Here is a 22,774-nt window from a genome sequence, read left to right on the forward strand (position 1 = left end):
TTTTATTCAAATTCTTAATTTTGAGACCCTCTGCAGGCAACTCATGCTTCACGGGCTTGAAAAATCCGTGAAAAGATTCTCTGCGTCCCGGCGGGGCTTGCCCTGCAGAGCACCTTGGGGCGCCTGGGGACCGCGCAGGCCGGCGTCGGCGCGCACCTGCGGGCGTTTCCTCCCGGGCGCAGCCTGTTTACCGCGCCGACCCAGCCGCTTGCAGGAGCTATAGTAGGTGCTGGAGGGGCCCAGAGGAGAGGAGGAGGAGGAGGAAGCAAAGGAAGAGGAGGAGGAAGAGGGAGCCGAGGAAGACCGGAGAGGCCCCCAAACCCCGGGCCCCGCCCTGCCGCTTAGCTTTCGTTTCCCGATCGCCCTTCCCGGGCCGCTGGCGGGTTTCGGTCTCGATCTCGTGGAGGGCGGGACGGGGAGGTGTCCATGGCCTTCGCCTGCCAGCGCTCGGGTCAGCTCCTGCTCAGACGCGCCTCGGGGTCGCTGCTGCGCGGGGCCTGCGCTCGGGCCATGTCACCGCCGCACTGCTTCGCGCTGGAGCTTCCCGGCTGTACGCTGGCTCACTTTGCCTTCGGGGGTGACGCCGCAGCGGGTCCCGACGACGGCGCCCGGGGAGACGCGCGCGGCGACCCCCGGCTGGCCGCGCTCCTGGAGCCCCCTGGTCGCCGCTACTCGCTGTGGGTGCCAGTGGCGCCGGGCGCGAGCTGCGCGGCCCGGGTGAGGGCGGCCAAACTGCACCAGCACCTGCTGCACCAACTGCGCCGCCGCGGACCCCTCCAGCGGTGCCAGCTGCGCCGGCTGCTGTGCTACTCGCCCGAGGGCGACGTGCAGCATGGGGTCCTCCTGCACGACCCCCGCGACAGTCCCGACACCCGGAGCGCGCTTCTCGCGCTCTTGGACGAGTGCCAGGAAGTCCCCAGCCCGCGCCTGGGAGAATTCGTCGGTGACCCGAGCCACCGAGTTTGGCAGCACCTGTGGGAATTGCGGGACGGCCAGGGGTGGCATCTGGCGGACGGACAGCGGGTCCTGCCCGCCCCAGAGCCCGCGCTGCACCCCGTGGTGCCCGACCTGTCCAGTTCAGCAGTTTTCCCGGACCGTGAAGCCGCGCGTGCAGTTTTGGAGGCGGTAAGCTTTCCCTCTCTTCTCAGAACTTGGGGGGGGGGGGGGCGGGGGGGAGAGGGGGGTTCCTCCTTTCTGCCCCCAGGCAGTGGGCGCAAACCTGGCCGGTGAGACCTTTCTTGTAGTGGTTGTTGAGACTCTCATTGCCCAGCTAGGTACTGGAGATGCCGGGGTAAGAAGTAGGCAGGGTACCAGTATCCCCTAACTCGTTTGGATTCTTGCCCTCTGGAACTTCCAACTTGCTGTGGGTCACTGATATCCCAGAGATACCTGCTGGCAATGAAGGGGCAAAAGTGCAATATAAGAGGCCACTAGTTATGGGAGAAGATATTGCCACAGTAGGAGAAGAGACACCTGCTTGGTGGGCTGGGTTGTAGAAAAAAGGGCATTGATTTTAAAAAGTGTCTGTCCACTTACATGATCACTCTTCCCTTTAAACCCAAGATTGCCGGTTGTGCAGGAATGTGTTATTAATGGTACATCTGACCCCTAGCAGGTGCTCAGTGAGGGGGTGCTGAAGGGGCAGATTGCAGGTGGGCCATGCTCACTATGTCCAGTACTTTGCATTCAGATGCATTTCACAAACTTAGAGCTACTTCAAGAAGTGACTAAGAGTGTGCAATCAGCTCTCTGGGCTGGAATCCAAATTCTGGAACTTGGGGCCAGAGATAAGGTATATAGCTGACAAGGTGCTTGCCTTGCCCTCGACTGACCCATGTTCAATCCCTGACACCACATATGGTTTCCCAAACTTAGCAGTACAGACCCCTGAGCACAGACTCAAGGAGTAAACCCTGAGCACAGCTGGGTATGGCCCCAAAGCACATTAAAAGCATAGAAAGACTCCTCCATCCGATTGAAAGAAGGAATTGGTCGGGATGGGAGATGTGTGCTGAAAGTAGATAAAGGACCAAACATGATAATCTCTCAGTATCTGTATTGTAAATCATAATGCCCAAAAGTAGAGAGAGAATGGGGAATATTGTCTGCGTTGGAGGCAGTGGGAAGGTGGGAAAGAGAGGGTATGCTGGGGATATTGGTGGTGGGGAATGTGCACTGGTGGAGGGATGGGTGTTTGATCATTTTGTGATTGTAACTCAAACATGAAAGCTTGCAACTGTATCTCACAGTGATTCAATAAAAAAAAAAATAAAACATAGAAAACAAATTCTGCCATTCAATAATGGTGTTAATTCCAGTTAGTATCTTAAGGATTCTCTGCATCTCGGTTAACTTAATCCATAAATTGGGACTAATAGTGCAACCTTCACTGAATTACCATGAAGACCAAAAGCATTGAGAATGGTGTCAGAGCCCCCCTCCCCGCCCCCCGCCCACCCGTGGCTGTGTTGTGAGCACTTAGGGAAGCATTTATTGCAGTTAAGAACTTTATTTCCCAGGAAACTCCGGCTCTGCTAGCCAATGATAACAGTGATGAGCACTTTTATCTGCCCTCTTGCTGCCGCTGGAGCTCTGAAAACAACAGGAGGCCAACTGCTTTTTTTAGAGCATGAAGCATAGTTGATTTGCCTCCATTTTTGTTTTTTTCGCGGTCACACGGAGTGGTGCTCAGGTTTTACTCCTGTCTCTGTGCTCAGTCATCATTCCTAGCAGTGCTCAGCGGATCATATAGTGGTATCAGGAATCAAACCCAGCCCAGCCACATGCAAATCTAGCACCTTATCTGCTTGCTGTATTATCTCTGGACTTACCTCTTTGTGGACACTGGTTGGGTATGTAGTTACATTGCCTCTGTGTTGCAATGCTCTGCAATGCATCTTGCCTATTTTATTTTCCTTTCTCATGGGACTAGCCAGTTAATGAACAGTACTGAGTGATTGCTTTTGGAGTTACTGGCTTTTGGAGTCTGAAGTCACATACAGTATTAAAGAAAGGAATCCAGCCTTGCTCAGGTTCAGATGAATTTTGATGTGGTGCCCAAACACCGCATCAAGCACTCTTGTTCTCAGCAATTATATGCATGTGGCTTCTGCAAAAGATCTATGCCTTCTTGCTTCTGAGCTGCCTTGTCTTACAGTGCACGTCCTTCATTCCTGAAGCCCAAGCTGTGCTTGACCTGGTGGACCAGTGCCCAGAACAGATCCAGAAAGGAAGATTCCCAGTCATTGTTATCGAAGGATTGGATGCCACAGGTACGAGAATGTCTCTTTCTAGTTACAGACAATGACATTCAGTTGATCACTTGCAGGAATAGACTAGTGTCAATCACTCAGAACTTTTTTTTGTATGGTGAGAGACACGTTGGGCAGTGCTCAGGATATACTCCTGGTGAGGTATATTGATTGTGCTTAGGCAGATCATATGGAACTGGGACATGAATGGGGTATCCAGCATGCAAGACATTTGTTCCAGTTCTTTGGCCTATCACCTGGGCTTGAGATCCAATCTTGATAAATAAAAATTTATACAGAGTCTCAATTCCTGTCTCATATGAACTTCTAGCATATGCTAACACCAGTGAAATAAGCTGGGGACACACACACAGATGAAGGAGCTTTTTTATTATTCCCAGTACCAGTAAGTATTTATTCATGTATTTTCCCAGGGGAGAGAGAAGGGATGGGAAAATGCTCAGCATGTGTGGAACAAAATGATTGCAAATGGGAAAGGAAATATCCAACACAGCAAGATCAACCATCAAATGAACACTTCCCAGTGATGAGGTCATCATAGCCCAGGGGTCTCTAGTCTTTGACAATTCAGGAATGAGGGGGAGGGGATCTGGGGAAAAAACACAGGTATGTTCTTCCTTACTCTCCTATCCTCCCTCTCTTCACATAAATTCAAGTTAGAACAAAAAGTTTTTGTTTTTTTTTTAGGAGGAAACATACAGTTTTGTTCATCTGACTCCCATTAACAATCTTCTGCCACTTTGGCTATTTCTTTCGCTTGCAAAAAAGGTCTTGAATGACTCAAATCTACTTTCATTTTCCCTCTCTTGGTCTCCTGATCCCACTTTATACATGGAAAGTCCCCTTGTTGCTTATTTCTATGGTAGTATGGTAGTATTCAAAATAAAAATAATAACATTGTATTTGGCATGAAAAATATCAAGGAACAGTTCTCATTTGTGAAATTGGGAACAAAAGATGGAGTATTCATAACTTCTAAAGGTTTTTTTTTTTTTCCCTCTCGGAGAGCCCAGAAGGCTACTGAGAGTATTTCGCCCGCAGGGCAGAGCCTGGCAAGCTACCCGTGATGTATTCGATATGCCAAACACAGTAACAACAAAGTCTCCAATGGAGACATTACTGGGCCCGCTCGAGCAAAATCTATGAACAACGGGAGGACAGTGACAGTGATCAGGTGGGGGCTGGGAGAATCAAGGACATAGGAGAGAAATTGAGGGAATGGTAGGCATGTGAATAATAGAAGATCTGATATAGGAATATATAGGCATAAGAAATAGGGGCAGAAGGGCATAAAGGTAGTTGAAATTCCCAGAAAGAGCAGTTCAAGCCCTTTACTTGAAGAAGGTCTCCAAGCTTGTGATTCTTTTTTCCTGGTGCAGAACCTTGTCAAAGATGCTCTGATTATTTTTCTCATTTTAAAACTAAAGTTTTTAAAACTGGGCTGGAATAATAGTACAATGGGTAGAACACTTACCTTGCAAATAGTTGACCTGGATTCGATGCCTGGCACTATAAATAGTCCCCTGGACTAGAATTGCTGCAGATACATGCCTGAGGTTGCTTGTGCACTTGAGGATACACTGAGGAATGGGAACTCAGATGAAAATAACACAAATATAAAACTAGGCTATTTGTATTGAGAAATAAAATTAAAGTGCACATTTATATAATTTGCACCCAGCTAGAACAGTAGTCATCCTGGAAAAAGTGGAACTCAAGGGCCAGAGAGATAGTACAGTGGGTAAGGCACTTATCTTGCATGTGGCTGACCCAGGTTCGATCTCCAGCACCCCAAATGATTCCCTGAGCCTGCCAAGAGTGATCCCTGAACACAGAGAAAGGAGTAAACTCTGAGTACCACCAAGTGTGGTCCCAAATCAAAATAAATAAAAAAATGGGACTCGATTTGTGGCTATCCAGGGGAAAAAATAAAATTGTACTGACCCCAAATGGGGCATGAGCTTGGGAGCAGAGCATTGCTGTGACACCACGGCCCCTTTTGTCTGTCATCACAATCAATTGCTTGGTACACTTCTCAACATGCCCTATTCAAAGAATGCATTAGGTGGAAGAATCACCTGTAAGCCCTGAGGAATTCCCTTCACAAAATGCAGTGGCTTGCAGGCTGGATTTCTCAATCTGATCCCATATTTGATAATTATTCACTCTCTGTCATAAGGAATATTATATAGCCTTCTTCTTTTTATATTTTTGGTATGATTTTGCTCTTAGGGACTTTTGGGACACACCCAACATTTCCTCCTGACTCTGTACCCAGGGGTTGCTTCTGCTGCCCTTCAGATACCATGCGGTACCGGGGACCTAAAGGGGTGAGCCATATGCATCTGTCTCTCTGGTCCTACATAGCCTTCTTTTTCTGAGATGTGGAGGTGCACACTTTCTCTGATCGGGAGCCGTACCTGGCTATGCTAGGGGGACTTAATGCAGTGCTGGAATTCAAACTGTGACTGTTCTACCACATATAAGACAATTGCCTTAAATGCTATATTATATATAGCTGCCCTTAAGAAAAAGATCTTTATATAGCCTTCTTTAAAAGGAAAGCCACTTCTGTGTGCAGGACATTTTCATGAACAAGGGATTCTAGGGACACAGACTCTGATATAGACTGCAGGGAGGGATTCCTTACACACCCCCTCCCCCACCCCTCAAAGTCCCCAGGTGCACGTGGGCAGAGTGGTTTGAGATTCTTTGCTCACTGGTCCTCCCATCCCCCACCAAGAAGGATTAGGAGGTAGTGCTCTGGGTCATGAGATACAGACATGACAGTACCAGCATCCCCTCACCACCTCTTCTCTTGCCTTGTTCTGTGAATTGATGCCTGTTCCTTGGAACTTGTGATCACCAAAGGGTAGCTTCTATCCACTGGACCTCTGGGAACAGGGAAGAGGAATGGATCTCCTCTGCTTCCTCCCAGAATCTGTTTGATTTCCCCTGGGAGCTGGGACTGTTCTAGGCCTTCAGTGTGCTGGAGGCCACCATATGGCTGAGACTCTGACAGACTGACATTTCTGGGCTGGAGTGGCAGCTTGCATTCTTTGGCATAGTGGTCTAGATCTCTGCACTTCTCTCCCTTTGATTTCTGCTTATGTGTAATTCTCCCTTTGGTCCACCTCTCACTCCCAATCCAGAATATCCCATGTGATGTGAATAGATTCCGGGCTCTTAAAGGTGAGCTCAACCATCTCCCTCTGTGGGGCCTGCACTGTGCAGTTTACCCTGATGCATAAAGACATCCACAGGGATGTAGGTGCTGAGTCAGACCCCTGTGGAGCTGTCATGTACAGGTTGTCAAACTCTGTGCACCCATTGGACCACTTAAAGATGCAAGCACCTATAAGCAGCTGTAGCTCTATGACCACTCACTGCTGCTTTTTTTTTCTTTTTTTATTAGTGAAAAACCATGAGGTACAGTTATAGGCTTACAAATTTTGTGCTTGGGTTTCAGTTATACAATGATCAAGTGCCCATCCCTCCACCAGTGCCCGTCATCCATCCCCACGGGTCCCAGCATCCCCCCCCACCCCTCATTCCTCCCCCCCCCCGTCCCATCCTGCCTCTGTGGCAGGGTATTCCCCCTTGTTCTCTCTCTCTTCTTTTGGGTACTGTGTTTTGCAAGAGAGGCTTTGAGTGGCAATCATGTTTGGTCTATCGACTACTTTTAGCATGCTTCTCCCACCCTGGGAGGGCCCTCACAACACCCTTCATTTGGTACTCTCTTCTCTACCTGAGCTTCCTTTTCACCTAGAGCCTGTGGCTGGCCTTCCATTCATGGAGCAAAATTCCTGGTACTAATCTCAGCCATTCCTGGGTGTTAATCTCCCTTTTTGTTGCTTTATGTTCCCCAGATGAATGCAATCTTTCTGTGTCTATCCCGCTCTTTCTGACTCATTTCGCTTAACATGATACTTTCCATGTAGTACCATTTGTATGTAAATTTCATAACTTCATCTTTTCTAACAGCTACATAGTATTCCATTGTGTAAATGTACCAAAGTTTCTTTAACCAGTCATCTGTTCTTGGGCACTCAGGTTTTTTCCAGATTCTGGCTATTGTAAAGAGTGCTGCAATGAACAAACAATTGCAGATGTCACTTCGACTATACCTTTTTGCCTCTCTGGGATATATTCCCAGGAGTACTATAGCTGGGTCAAATGGCAGATCAAATTCTAATTTTTTGAGAGTCGTCCATACTGTTTTCCAAAAGGGTTGAACCAGCCGGCTTTCCCACCAGCAGTGAAGGAGGGTCCCTTTCTCGCCACATCCGCGCCAGCACCAGTTGCTTTTGTTCTTGTGGATGTGGGCCAGTCTCTGTGGTGTGAAATGATATCTCATTGTGGTTTTGATCTGCATCTCTCTGATGATTAGTGATGTAGAGCATTTTCTCATGTGCCTTTTTGCCATTCGAATTTCTTCTTTGCGAACGTTTCTGTTCATTTCCTCACCCCATTTTTTGATGGGCTTGGGTGATTTCTTCTTCTAGAGTTTAACCAGTACCTTGTATATCCTTGATATCAACCCTTTGTCGGATGTGTACTTGGTGAATATCCTTTCCCATTCTGTAGACTGTCTTTGTATTTTGGTCAATGTTTCTTTTGAGGTGCAGAAGCTTCTTAGTTTAAGATAGTCCCATTTGTCTATCTCTGTTTTCACTTGCTCGGCCAGTGGCGTGACATCTTTGAAGATACCATTAGCTTCAATATCATGGAGAGTTTTGCCGACTTTGTCTTCAGTAAACATTATGGATTCTGGTCTGATGTTGAGGTCATAAATCCATTTTGATCTTACTTTTGTGCATGGTGTTAGGCAGAGATCTGAGCCCACTTTTTTGCATGTAGCCGTCCAATTTTGCCAGCACAGTTTATTGAAGAGGCTTTCCCTGCTCCATTTCACTTTTCTTGCCCCCTTATCAAAAATTAGATGATTATATGTTTGGGAGGAAATGTCAGTATATTCAACTCTGTTCCATTGGTCTGCAGCTCTGCTTTTGTTCCAGTACCATGCTGTTTTAATTATTACTGCCTTGTAGTAGAGTTTGAAGTTAGGGAGGTTGATTCCTCCCATTTTCTTTTTCCCAAGAACTGCTTTAGCTATTCGTGGGGCCTTATTGTTCCATATAAATTTCAGGAGTGTTTGCTCCATTTCTTTGACGAATGTCATGGGTGTCCTTATAGGGATTGCATTGAATTTGTACAGTGCTTTGGGAAGTATTGCCATTTTGATGATGTTGATTCTCCCCATCCATGAACAGGGGATATTTTTCCATTTCCTCGTGTCCTCTTTTATTTCCTGAAGTAGCGTTTTGTAGTTTTCTTTGTACAGGTCCTTTACTTCCTTAGTTAAGCTGATTCCTAGATACTTGATTTTCTGGGGCACAATTGTGAATGGGATTGTTTTCTTGATGTCACTTGCTTCTCTTTCACTATTTGCGTATAGGAATGCCATGGATTTTTGGGTATTGATTTTATAGCCTGCCACTTTACTATACAAGCCTATTGTTTCTAGGAGTTTCTTGGTAGAGGTTTTAGGGTTCTCTAAGTATAGTATCATGTCATCTGCGAATAGTGAGAGCTTAATTTCTTCTTTCCCTATCTGGATGCCCTTAATATCTTTTTCTTGCCTAATCGCTATTGCAAGTACTTCCAGTACTATATTGAACAGTAGTGGAGAGAGTGGGCATCCTTGTCTCGTCCCTGACCGTAGGGGGAAGGGTCTCAGTTTTTCCCCATTGAGGATGATGTTTGCTGTAGGTTTGTGGTAGATGGCTTTAACTATATTGAGGAAAGTCCCCTCTATCCCTATTTTGGCAAGGGTTTTCATCGTGAATGGGTGCTGGATCTTGTCAAAAGCTTTCTCTGCGTCTATTGATATGATCATATAATTTTTATCTTTTCTTTTGTTGATATGATGGATTATGTTGATTGATTTCCGAATGTTGAACCATCCTTGCATCCCTGGGATGAATCCCACTTGGTCATGATGTATGATCTTTTTGATGAGTTGTTGTATTCTATTGGCTAGTATTTTGTTGAGAATCTTCGCATCCGTGTTCATCAGGGATATTGGCCTGTAGTTTTCTTTTCTTGTGGTGTCTTTGTTTCCTTTTGGTATTAGAGAGATATGGGCTTCATAGAAGCTGTTTGGGAGAGTTTCTGTTTTTTCAATTTCCTGGAAAAGCTTGAGAAGTATTGGCAATAGGTCCTCTTTAAATGTTTGGAAAAATTCGCTAGTAAATCCGTCTGGGCCTGGGCTTTTGTTTTTGGGAAGACTTTTGATTACAGTTTCAATTTCCTTGATGTGAATAGGTCTATTCAGGTACTCTATATCTTCTTGATTCAGCTTTGGGAGATGGTAGGAATCCAGGAATTTATCCATTTCTTCCAGGTTCTCGTGTTTCGTGGCATAGAGACTTTCAAAGTAGTCTCTGATGATCTCTTGAATTTCTTTAGTTTCTGTTGTGATATTCCCATTCTTATTTCTGATTCGATTTATGAGGGTTCTCTCTCTCTGTTTCTTTGTGAGTGTTGCTAGTGGTTTATCTATCTTATTTATTTTCTCGAAGGAACCAGCTCTTGGTTTCATTGATCTTTCGGATTGTTTCTTTGTTTTCCATGTCGTTGATTTCTGCTCTAAGTTTTATGATTTCTTTCCTTCTGCCTGATTTAGGCTCTTTCTGTTGATCCTTTTCTAAGGTCTTGAGCTGTGAGGTCAAATTGTTTATGTGCATCGTTTCTATCGACTTAAGATAGGCTTGCAGAGCTATAAATTTTCCCCTTAATACAGCTTTCACTGCATCCCATAAGTTCTGGTAGTTTGTGTCTTCATTCTCATTTGTTTCCAGGTATCTTTTGATTTCATCCTTGACTTCGTTCCTGACCCACTCATTGTTCAGCATCGAGTTGTTTCATTTCCAGGTGTTTGATTTGGTTCTCCGTGTCTGTGTGTGATTCACTTCTATCCTCAGTGCATCATGGTCTGAAAAGATGGCTGATACTATTTCTATCTTCTTGATTCTGTTGAGGTATGTTTTGTGTCCTAGCACATGGTCTATTTTGAAAAATGTTTCGTGCGCGCTGGAGAAGAATGTGTATTCTTTCTTTTTGGGGTGTAAAGCCCTGTATAAGTCCATAAGCCCTTTCTCCTCTATTACTTCTTTCAAAGCCAATAATTCCTTGCTGGGTTTTGTTCTTGTTGATCTATCCAGAGGTGATAAGGCGATGTTGAAGTCTCCAAGTACTATTGTGTTGGTAGTGATGTCCTCCTTAAAATCTGTTAGTAGTTGTTTTAAATATTTAGCTGTTCCTCATTAGGTGCGTATACATTTAAGAGTGTGATTTCTTCCTGTTGTACGTATCCCTTGATGAAGAGAAAATAGCCTTCACTGTCCCTTCTAATCTTTTTCAAGGTGAAATTAACGTTGTCGGATACTAGTATGGCCACCCCAGCTTTTTTGAGGGAGTTGTGTGCTTGCAGGATTGTTTTCCATCCTTTGACTTTGAGTCTGTGTTTGCTATGGCTGTTGAGGTGAGTTTCTTGTAGGCAGCAGAATGTTGTGTTCTGTCTCTGTATCCATTTTGCCACTCTGTGTCTCTTAACTGGTGAATTTAGACCGTTGACATTGAGAGAGAGAATGGTTATGGGGTTTTGTGTCATCTTTCTGTGCGGGTGTGTTGTGGTTGTAGGGTTTGTCTTTTCTTATAGTAGCCCCTTTAGGCCTTGCTTTAGGTTTGGTTTTGAGTCTATGAAGTTCCTGAGCTGCTGTTTATCTATAAAATAGTGTACTGTTCCTTCGATTTTGAGGGAGAGTTTAGCCGGGTAGAGTATTCTTGGGGAAGCATTCATTTCCGTGAGGTTTTTTTACTATATCTCGTCACTGCCTTCGGGCTTTTAGGGTTTCCTCTGATAGGTCTGCTGTGAATCTAAGGGATGCTCCTTTGTATGTGATTTCCTTCTTTGCTCTTACTGCTTGCAGTATTGTGTCTCTATCAGCAGTATCGATCATTCTAACTATGATATGTCTTGGAGTGTTTTTGTTGGGGTCTCTTTTAGCTGGCACCCTTCGGGCTCCTTGAACCTGAATGGCTGCATTGTGCAGCTCTGGGAAGTTTTCAGCAATGATTTGTTTGACGGTGTTTTTTTCGTTGGGATTGTTTCCCTGAGGTTCAGGTAGTCCCATGATTCTAATATTGTTCCTCTTGGAATCATCTGCTAGGACTCTGATTCTCTGTAGAGCCATTTTGAGGTCCCTTGCCACTGTTTGTTGTTGCGTGTTGGCTTGTTGCAGCTGATCTTCCAGGTCACTGATTCTCTCTTCAGCTGTGGTCATTCTATTTTTAAGAGAAGAAACTGAGTTTCTCATTTCATCTATGGAATCTTTTAATCGTGACATTTCTGCCCTCATTTCTTCTCGTAATTTGTCTATTTTTTCTGTGGTGTTACTGGCTGTGTGTCTGACTGTTTCATTGAGTTGATTGAACATCTTGATGACTTCGTATCTGAATTCTATGTCAGAGAGGTCCCTTAGGTGAGCTGTATTGACAGAATGGTCTAGATTCTTTTCGTTGTTCTCCCCTTGTGTTGGAGATTTTCTTTGTTTCTTCATATTGCTGAGTAGGTTGGGAACTAGATTCCTTGGGGACTAGGTTCCTTAGTATGGGAAAACAACCTGCGGCCGTGTGAGCCTTCTCCCGCCGGAAATTAAGCCATGCCCACTTTGAGGCCACGCCCACTTTTGAGAAGGCCACGCCTCTACAGAACCCTGGGTTTGGGATAAGATGGGCGCCGCGGTCAGGAGTGAAGAGGGCAGGGCAGACGCTCAAAACTGCTTATCTTCAGGCATCTTGGGGGACACCTGGGGTCCTGCAGGGAAAGATGGAGGTGCGAGCCGGCAGCTGTGCTGACCTGGAATTAAGATGAGATGGGCGCCGCAGTCAGGAGTCCACTCACTGCTGCTTTGACACAGAGCCCATGGTTGTCTATTGGGCCTAAGGTCCTGGGCCCCAGGTCTGGTGCTAGCTGGCCTCAGGGAAACCTGAAACAAAGGCCTGGCTTAGAGAAAAGGCTACTAAGCTTTCCAAGATACAATAGTTGGGAAACACTTTTAAGGAAAATTGTCCCCAGCACTTTGGTGAATACAGGTATTGCATAAACCTGTGCTAGAGAGACCAAGGTGCTGGGGTTAGGGTCAGGTGCAATTTTGAAAGAGTTAAGTCCTGACTTAAGTGTCCAGTACAGGACAGGAGCTAGTCAAGTGAGGAATGTCGGGTAAATTCACATGGGAATGTCGGGTAAATTCACATGATAGAGGAGGCAGCAATGGACAAAGTGTGGAGGCTTGAGCCAGTTTTGAGTGGAGTGACTGCCAAATAGAGGACAACATACCAGGAAAATGCCCAATCATAGCCAAGACACACTGTAGACAATGCACAGCTCTGAGGACTGCAAGTGAGATCTAAGGACAAGATTGGTCCCAGACTACAGAGAGCATCACGTGGTTCAGTAGTTTATTTTTCTAAGTTAGCTGAAGTGCATCATGAGAAATGAGGCAAAACTTATCCCAGAGTCTCAGAGCATGGAGGTCAGATAACAAAGTTAATCATTAATTTTAAGACAAAGAGAATCCTTGTTTTTCTTCCAGTTGTTCTGATCCCAGATAGAAGTATCTAAAAATCCCGAGTTTTATGGCTTTTATTTTTCTTTAAGAAAATGAAAAAGAATCATATAATTTAATGAATTCCTTCAGTTCACAAAAGGAAAGAATAAAGAATACTGTTTTGTTTTTTCATCAGTAACTTTTGGGAGCAAATTGACTGCTGTGTTAAGATGTGTTGCCTTTTGTTTATAACCTGTAGGTAAAACTACTGTAACCCAGTCGGTTTCAGATTCACTCAAGGCTGTTCTCTTAAAGTCACCACCTGCTTGCATTGGCCAGTGGAGGGAAATCTTCGATGATGAGCCCACCATCATTAGAAGAGCTTTTTACTCATTGGGCAATTATATTGTGGCTTCTGAAATTGCTAAAGAGTCTACCAAATCTCCTGTGATTATAGACAGGTTGGTATATAAGTGTCTTGAGTTTGGCATTTTATTCCTAATATACTAATGTGTGCATATTTATGTGTGGTACTTATTTGCAAATACATAAGTGTGTTTATTAAGTCATACTGTACTATGATTAGCATGAGAGTAATGTGTCTGTGGTTTCTTAATTACCTACGCTGGCATTTTACTAAGAGCATTGAATACATTATCTTAATATTTGAAATATCCACTGGGTTTGGTGGATACTAATGTTAGCTCAAAATTACTAATGAGAAACATAAGTCTTTAGGAAGATGAACTAACTTGTCAGCGAGACTGACCTAAATATGGTATACTGGGTATATGAGTAAAAGCCGCTGCTTCAAATTGATGCTTTCAGTGGTTCATTTATTCATTAGCTTAATCAATATACATTTATTGACTATCTACTATGTGATTAAGACTTTCCAATTTAGGGGATTCAGTGGTCTGCTTTTACAGGTTAAACATAATATTGAAGAAGAGGATAATGAAGTATATCAATCAGATGATATCAGAGAAAGAAAAAATATTATGAAGCTAATAAATCAAGCTCTCATTCTATTGGTTTAGAATACTTATTTAAGGAGGTACCGTTGATTGGAGTTCTGGATGGCAAAATGAGACAGACATAAAAATTACATTAACACCATTATAAAGAGAGGGCTCAGCAACAGGAAACTAGAGATAGAAAGAAATTAATATGCTCAAGAACCTGAAAACAGACCTGATTGATTTGTTGATGAAAAACCTGGCAGATAAGGGGGTGCTTCTGGTTTGAAGCCCAGGACTGAGATGTAGATCCTGCTGCAGTAGAAAAAGCACAGATATTATTCTGAGCTCAGTGGGGAGCCATTGAATGTTTTGGGAAATACAGTGACATAAACTGATTTATATTCTTTAAGTTCCACATATCGGAAATACATGAAAGTACCACAACAGTAGGGGAACATTTTGGCCAGCAAGTCAAAAGGGTTGGTGATCATCGCCATGACTTTTTGATGTGGAATTACAATCAGAATGTGATGTTGTATTGCTCATCAGGTTGGTGAAAACTAATTTAAATGTCCTTAATACCCAGAGTTGGAGATTCTAAGGATGAATAGAAACTCTTTCCTTGGTGCTAGGCAATCAGTGAACCTGTAGCAAGGTGGAAGATTGCTACACATTGTACTAAAGAAACAGATTTTCTTCATGGAATGAAGAAATACTGAAGAAATATTGTACTTAAGAAAAAAATAAGAGGTTTATCTTTGTTTCCAGTATTGAAAAAAATTGTAAACCTAAAATGTCATCAACAGAAGAAAGGGAAAATAAATCCAGTCATATTTTGTAAATGAAGCAGCAACCCATTGTACAAGCTAGCACAATGCATCAATGTGAATCTTTGATGAATCTACTATTTTGAATGAAAAAGGCTTTAGAAAGACATTGAGTAGAATCCATGCTGCTGAGTACAGAGGATGGATGAGAGGATATTGAAGTCCACATTTAGGAGATTATTTTGCTTTGGGATGAGAGAAAGGCCATTGATCAATAGTGCCTGTTGTCTATTTTTTGCAAGTGGATATAAAAAAAAACTCTAAATGTCTGTTTTATTGTCCATTTTGTAATGTTATGTTTTAAGAAAGGCAAGTAGTTATCTTGAAATATGACAGATACTCAGAAAAGAACATAATTTGTAGATATAAATCTGAAGGAATTTCAAAAGGGAGCCAAGTTTGACCTGCTTCAGATGAAAACTTAGAATTTAACTGAGCCTAGAAAATCAATCTCTTCATTCCAAGGCTTTACTAATTCTTTACCCAGTGGTCACCAGTTTTTAGTTCTTCCTGTTCTTCACCTCCTATATATGCAGTTAAGTATTAAGTGCGATTTATTTCTAAATTTCTAAATTTCTAAATTACTTTATATTACATTGTGTTTTTGAGATTTAGTTTTTGTTGCATGAATATCTCCTTGTTTTAACTCTGATATAAGTATGGATGCATTTTTGTTGCCTTAATTTTCAAGGAGTAGTCGCAGGAAAATATGCATCTCACATCTGTTCAGCCTTGAGTATTGCAAACACACCACACGCACAATGCCCCAATGATGTTTGAAGAGTTCTTATATCCATGTCCTAGGCAACATTTCGCATTACTAGCCTTTAACTTTACCTGATCTAGTGTTTTCTTTTTCTGCTTACTCCCTGTCGTCAAGGTGGTCAGTTAGTTTGCTATTTTGCAAGTAACTGATAAAAACTAGTTTCCTATTATCTGGAAACAACATCTATTCCTTTCTTGAAATGCCTTTATGTTTTAAATACCCTCTATCTGGGATTCTTTCATATCTGTCTGAAGTATCCCTCAAAGAGCTCATTCTGCTTTTAATAGAGAGTAAAATGGTTGTTGTCACTGGGGGTGGGGGCAGTGGGAAAGATAAAAACATTAGAAAGTCATTAGAAGGCTGTGACTTTCATCTAAACTATAATACCTACAAGTTATTTTATTTTTAGGGATGGCAGCATAGTAATTTCAAAATTGGCAAGTTATGAGGAATCCTAAAGAAGGATGAGAAATAAAATTACTTCATGGTACTTACCCTCTGGGATGCTTTGCCCAGCTATTGAGGTGTCTATATTTTTTGAATTCAGTTCCTTTATTTCAAAAAAAGAATAAACTCAGTTTCCTAATCGAGTGTAATATCATAAAGCACTTTATTTCCTAAGACGTTCAGAAATCCTGCAGCAGCCCTAGCTTATCTTTTCCAGAGTTTTGGTCTGTTAAATGGGGGTATTCACTTTTCTTGCTCTTCCTGCCAGCAAGATTTGTGATGAATATCCAATGAGTTGAAGCAAGTAGAAATTCTTTGAATAGCAAATGACTGTTAAAATATAAAGCATTATTATATAAGCTGTGTATAATGTATTGGGAGAATTGCATTTGATTTGGACTAATGTGGTTTCCTTGATGGCAGGATTGGAGAGTACTAAGTAGTGGAAAGAGTCTGAAATTGATGGTCAGCGGGTATGATTATTTAAAATGAGTCACAGTGTTGTCAATGAGAACTCTATAGAAAATAGGGCCCTAATTCTTCCCTTGATTTTTCTTCTTTGTGTCTGTGAATTGTCTGCAATTTTATTCTATAAAGAGACACTATCACCTCGTCAGATAAAGAGAAAGAGGGGTTATTTGTTGTCTGGGTGGTTTTTGTTCATGTTTAAAGATTTTAATGAAATCCATTTTAGACAACACCATCATCTAGCTGCGAAAAATAAGGAGACAGTAATTTTTGATGGTAACTATGGTTGAGTTTGGCAGCTTAATCACCCTCATTACCTCTAAAAGTCTATTCTTGCTGATGGTTCTTATACAATGGGAAAAATTTTTTAAAATTAAGATGAGATCAGTCTCTGCTGTGAACAGGGAACACTTAGAAAGGCAGTGAAAACTGACTACTAGGAAAATAAAAATCTGGACCCCACATACATTTATTGAGCTTAAGTGACAAGAAACATCTGAGAGAGAGGGTAAAAATTCAAGCTTATAAGTGATGGGTGAATAGTGATACATCATAGGGGTGATTCCAAGCTTAATTCAAGAAACTCACCCAGAGCTGACCTGTAGTTTCCAGCCCACTTTTAGAGTAGATAAGAAATTTGAAGGAGCTGTGATGTCAGAATTGACCAACTCCCAAAATAATTTCTGACACTTGTCCTTTTCAGTACTGTCTATATCGTGTTATCATAATTTGAAATAATGTAGGTTTGTTTAGTTATTATCAATGTTTAACAAGAATTAAAGATTGTCTTATAAGGCATATGTAAAACAGATTTTTAAGCACTTGTGGATTTTTTTAAACTATGGAAAGGAAAGGAGGCTTGTTTGATTTTTATTTTCCAGATAAAGGAATTGAAACACTACTGAATTAAATAACTTACAAAAGTCTACAGAGCAAGTATATGGCAAAAATGAAACAAGGCCAGAAAGCACTATGAATTTATTTTTAAAAATATCGGCATAACCTTGTAATTATAAAATATAGGTTGAAGTCTAAATGATGAATTTTAATATTTTAAAGCATTTAAGACACTACATTGAAAATACAGACCATGTGTACCTTGTAACTTTGGAACATTGCAAGTGGTGTTGTAAATATTTGTTGTAGACTTCAGTTCTTTTATTTTAGATTTGAAGTTTTGTGTTTAGACACCTGAAATTTGTATGAACAGAGAAAGAGTATGAGAAAGAAAATCTAATTCATATATTCATATACATATAGAATAGGCTTACCTTTTATGTGTTATTAGTGTCTCCAGGATTTGGAATACAGAGATGACTAAAATTAATTAGATATATAATTTGATATATAATGGAGGAGACAAAGAGAGTAAATATGTTAGCTAGAGTTTAGTTATAAACTATAGAATAACTATGATAAACATGGAGGGTATAGAGGTGTGAACTGTGAATTTTCCCAGGGATTCATAGGAATTTAAATTTGAAGGAGGAAGTGGAGTTTTTCAGGTAGAAATCTCACTCGAACTTGAGGAGAAGTTAGAGGGAGGAGTTATAGAGAGAGGAAGGAATGTATTTCAGTTCTCCGAGAACAATATTCCATGTCAAGACTAATAAATTTGCTCAGGAAGACCTTTAAGAATTGCTTCAGTAAGGTATGGATTTTACTGTTCTCTGGCATGATCACCAAGCACAATTAGAGGATGGAAGAGTTGGCATAAACAAGGAGGCCTCCTTACCAGAGTTCCTAGAATGTTAGCAAGTTCAGTTTTGAAGCATGTGATAATTGATTAGGTTTGGAGAAAATTTTGGACTCAAACACAGCGTTAAATATAAATAAACCATACCTATAGCTTATAAATAAACTCATCTATCATTTCTGTCAACATCTTTGTATGTATATGTGGATAAGTGGATACTGGGGCCAGAGAGACAGTATAAAGTTAAACATTTGCCCTTCATGTGACTGATCATGGTTCTCCAGACCTTGTATGGTCCCCTGAGCATTGTCAGGAGTATTCCCTGATCCCAGAAACAGGAGTAAACCATGGGCACTTCAGTATATGCCTCCAAAACAAAACAAGAGTAAAAACAAGCAAACAAACAAAAATAGAAAAGGTACTGTATAGGCAAGATGACGTGACACTATAATCTCAAGATAAAAAGTTTCATGAAGGGTGCGCTGCATTCATACCATGGTTGTTGATTTGTTGATTTTTTAAAAAAAATTTAAGTATTTTATTCAATAAGATTTTATTTAAGTAGTTTATTTGGGGGCCATACCTTGTGGTACTCAGGGATAATTCTTGGCTCTGCACTCAGGGATCACTCCTGGTGAAGCTTGGAGAACTATGCATGGTGCTGGGTATGGAATCCTCTGCACTATCACTCTAGCCATTGTTTATGTAATTTGTTCCATACTAAGAAAGCTTTAGCAGAACCAGCCCTAATGTTGAGTCTTCTGTACTTGTTGCTCAGCTGCTACTTTGGAATTCGTCTATTGATGGAGAACTCATTTCTATTCTTCTCAGGTACTGGCATAGTACAGCCACTTATGCCATCGCCACCGAGGTGAGTGGAGGTATCCAGCACCTGCCTCCAGCCCATCACTCAATATACCAATGGCCCAGAGACCTGCTTAAACCTGACCTGGTGCTATTGCTCACTTTGAGTCCAGAGGAGCGATTGCAGAGGCTAAAGGGCCGGGGCATGGAGAAGACCAGAGAGGAAACTGAACTGGAGACCAATAGTGTATTTCGGCAAAAGTATGTATCCCAAATGTGACCTGAGTGGTTAGGGCCATAGCAAAGGTGACTGGCAAATATTAGAATTGATGATGACTTTAGGAATGTGGAGAAAATGGCTTCTTCCTATTTTGCAAATCAGAGAAGCAGCATCCTTCGGTTAGCTCAGTTCCATGATGGGATTGTACCATAGGGTTGCCGCAATGTTTCTATAAAAAGGTGGCAGAGGATGGGGGTTGGGATTCACTGTGCTCCTGATCAGATCTTGATTCTGGTGTGACTATGCCAGAAATAGTTTGGGTTTGTCCCTTTGATGTAAGGTGCACAGAACACTGTCTGATGAATTTATACTATATTAGCACTGTTAATTCTATGACAGCATTAGCCGTATTTCTTAGGTATGAAAAATGAGGTTCAAAGGATTAAGTGATATGCTAAATAGTACATCTGGGCTTAAACTCAGGATCTTCCTGGTTTAGAAGCAATGACTTTGTTTTTGAAAAAAATATACAATAACAGGAGGGCCTAGGCAGTCTGCTTCACACAGTTGGATGTGAATCAGTACTACAACACTGATTTAAAAAACAAAATAGAATATGTTCCATAAATAATGATGTTACTGTTACCATGTCTGAATATTAGAAAGTAAATAATTATAGGGCATCTGTCCTGTGTGTATGATTTACTGGTATTAATTCAGTTAAATCTCTTTAACAAGACTCGCAAGGAAGGAAATCTTTATTTTGAAGATGGAAAAACCTAATCTTAGAAGGGAAAGATTTGAGTTCACTTAGTAAGTGAAAAGCATAGATGTGGGCCTTGCTCAACTACCCCAGTCTTCTATTTTGACCTCAGTATAACAGTGTGTTCATTCTGTAACGAACATCAGACATTATGTCTATGTCATTGTTAGATAACCCTACAAGGAGATCCATGGAGACTGGACTCTTGGTGGTGAACATACCATGTTAACTACAAAAGTTAACGTATAACATTGTACACTTCACCTTTAGGGAATGTGAGATATTCATTGTCAATTTCAATAAAAATTAAAAATAAAAGAAAGGTTGACTTCTGGTGAAATTTTACAAGAACCTTAAGTGAAAGCAATTTAAGGACCTCTATCTTATATGAAATCCTTATAGAGAAGTATTTATCACCTGGGAAAAAAAATCAACAATATCGGTCCCAGAATATTCCAAAAGGACCACCGGTGAAAAATCACATAAATGTGATGTCAGGGCATGAAGCTAGTAGGTCAAACAGTAGGGAAGGATTGAAGAGCACAGGAAGGAAACAAAGTTGGAATCAGGTTATAGTCAGAAAAAGATTGAAAAATATTGCTTTAGAAAAAGAGACATTCTCCAGTAGGTGCTTTTTTTGATGGGGGTGGGTGGGTGGAATGGGGGTGTTTGGCTACATTTTTTTTCTGCAAAACTGGGCTGGAAATGTCTCCCCTCCTAAGTTTTTCTCAATATAAAAGAGAGGAATAATGTGAAATGTTAATGCTTGGCACATAACAGGTATTCAATAAATGCTAGCACTTACACATTATTTCTAGTTTATCATTTATTAAAAAGCAAATCGACGATCAACGGGAGGGCCTTTACCTTTTACCTTTACCATTTATTAAAAAGTGTATTAAATGTCTCTTGAGGGCAAAGCTATCTGCCAAAGGAAGCAGGAAGATAGACCAAATGGAAATGCTGCTTCATGATGTTTATATTGTTGTAGGAAAATAAAATTTGCATGAAGAACTAGGTTAAAATGCTCAAATTTTCTTTATTTTGCCTGTCCCCAGGGTAGAACTGTCCTACCGGCGGATGGAAAACCCCGACTGCCATGTGGTGGATGCCAGTCCTGCAAAAGAAAAGGTTCTCCAGACGGTTTTAAGCATAATCCAAAATAATTGTACCTAATTATTACATTGCAACAGTAATTGAAATAAAATTACTCCAACCAGGTGACATGTTTATTTTATTCATTGTTGTTCAATGCATCTAAGCATTCATTGGTCGTGACATTTTCCCATATTTCTGTTACATAAAAGCATAATGTAGCAGAAAATTGAAGATCAGATTATTCATTTTACTACATTATTGTACTCTCTCTAACTAATGGATTCATTAAGGTTAATATCATTTATGTTCCAGAGAAAGACTCGTGATTGATTTCATCCCAGTATTGTAAACCAGTTTGTTAGAACTTATTTTGCACTCCATCCTCCAAAATTTCTCATATCCAGAAGCATAAGACAATGCAGATGCAATTGAAAATATCTTTTAGTCAACCAAAGGCCCTCACTCTGGCCCCAACAACTTGGTTCATGGATGAGACTAAGATTTACGTAGAGCTTACTTCTTGATTTAGTTCACATGCATTTCATCATCATGTGCTCAGCCCCAACATTTTAGAACCAACTTGTCCTACAGACTAAACCTCTATGTCCTTTCTGTCCCAGGTATCCCCATAGAGTTGGAGCCTATACAAATAAGACATCTCTGACTTACAGCCTGGAAATAACTTATTTCAGCACTTCAGAAACAGATATGGAGACAGGAAACCCAAAATGCTATTAGTAGAATTATACCAGCCTTGAATTATTTTCTACTTACTTCTTACCCCTTTTCTTTGAAAACATGGCTTTTGATACAATGAGTAATTTACACTGAGCTTGATATATGACACTTAGCTAGTCCAGCAATTTATTTATATTGAGGTTTACTTTATGTTGTTTCTTAATGTAGAAGATTTGATCCTCTAATGGAAATGAAAGTCAAGAAGCTAAATGCAGTGGTTGTGCATTAAAATTTCGCATATATATCTTGGAATAAGATTTCCAAGTAAACTATCTTGCACTTGAATGTCTTATGATTGTACAGGAAATCAGCTTTGAGTTCTGTCTTTATAGGAAAAAAATGAGAGAATAGATGAAACTTCCTTGCTATGTGACCCTAGGTGAGTCATTTCACATGAGTAGTCTGTTTTATTTATAAAAGTGGCACTATTTATTTATCTTGAAGAGTTGTTGAACCAATTACCTAACATGCGTCTAGTTCTAAGATAAATTTATTATTTATTTTCTTCTTGTCTACCATTTCTTGAGGATGTGCTCTCCTCCCCAAAGTAATTTTAAAAGCTTGGCAGGTTTATTATATGATATCCTAAAATATAATAAAGCTTGCTGTTAACTATAGCATACTACTTTTTAAAAGAACTATATGTAATTTATACATAGTATATCTGCATATATAAATATGTAATCGGTTTTATTCTGAAAGTATTTTAAAAGCTAATACATAGGATTCTTTAAAATGTGATATCTCATTACTATTGGTGTTATATACTTTAAATCTTTCGAAATGCTTATGTTAGCAGCCTAATAAAAACAATTTAATGCTTTTTAAAAATACTTTGTGGACGAATAAACTTACTTTGATTTTCTAATATGGGCTAAATTATGTCTTTTTTCCCCCCAGTAAAATGTCTAAAAAGTGTTCTTCAGTATGGTTTTAAAATAGGAGGAATTTGGGGGTTCTAGAATTTAACAGTTGTGTTTGGGAACATGTGGAATTTGTGGCTAAAGTAATTTCAGAAGAAGGGAAAGGTCTTTTTATTTCATTTTAAACACCACTTTTAGCAAAATCTAATATCCTTCTCACTGAAAGTGGTAGATAC

General features: G+C 41.0%; 1 protein-coding gene across 1 annotated transcript; it reads left to right on the plus strand.

The window, feature by feature from the left end:
* Nucleotides 1-7: 7 nt before the first annotated feature.
* Nucleotides 8-22,537, plus strand: CMPK2 (cytidine/uridine monophosphate kinase 2). Its single transcript, XM_056127521.1, has 5 exons — nucleotides 8-1,125; nucleotides 3,158-3,272; nucleotides 13,146-13,347; nucleotides 18,884-19,117; nucleotides 20,898-22,537. Exons 1-5 carry the CDS (start codon nucleotides 427-429, stop codon nucleotides 21,013-21,015), a joined length of 1,368 nt encoding a protein of 455 aa, XP_055983496.1. The 5' UTR covers nucleotides 8-426; the 3' UTR covers nucleotides 21,016-22,537.
* Nucleotides 22,538-22,774: the final 237 nt, after the last annotated feature.

This window comes from Sorex fumeus, unplaced genomic scaffold (assembly GCF_029834395.1).
Source record: "Sorex fumeus unplaced genomic scaffold, SorFum_2.1 ptg000006l, whole genome shotgun sequence".
NCBI lineage: Eukaryota > Metazoa > Chordata > Mammalia > Eulipotyphla > Soricidae > Sorex > Sorex fumeus.

What these genes read in the sequence shown, in the direction of transcription:
- CMPK2 (XM_056127521.1), top strand. Translation starts at nt 427, where the DNA reads ATGGCCTTCGCCTGCCAGCGCTCGGGTCAGCTCCTGCTCAGACGCGCC. An exon ending in CGAAGGATTGGATGCCACAG is followed by an intron (nt 3,273 to 13,145) that starts GTACGAGAATGT and finishes TATAACCTGTAG; the next exon opens with GTAAAACTACTGTAACCCAG. An exon ending in AATAGTGTATTTCGGCAAAA is followed by an intron (nt 19,118 to 20,897) that starts GTATGTATCCCA and finishes GCCTGTCCCCAG; the next exon opens with GGTAGAACTGTCCTACCGGC.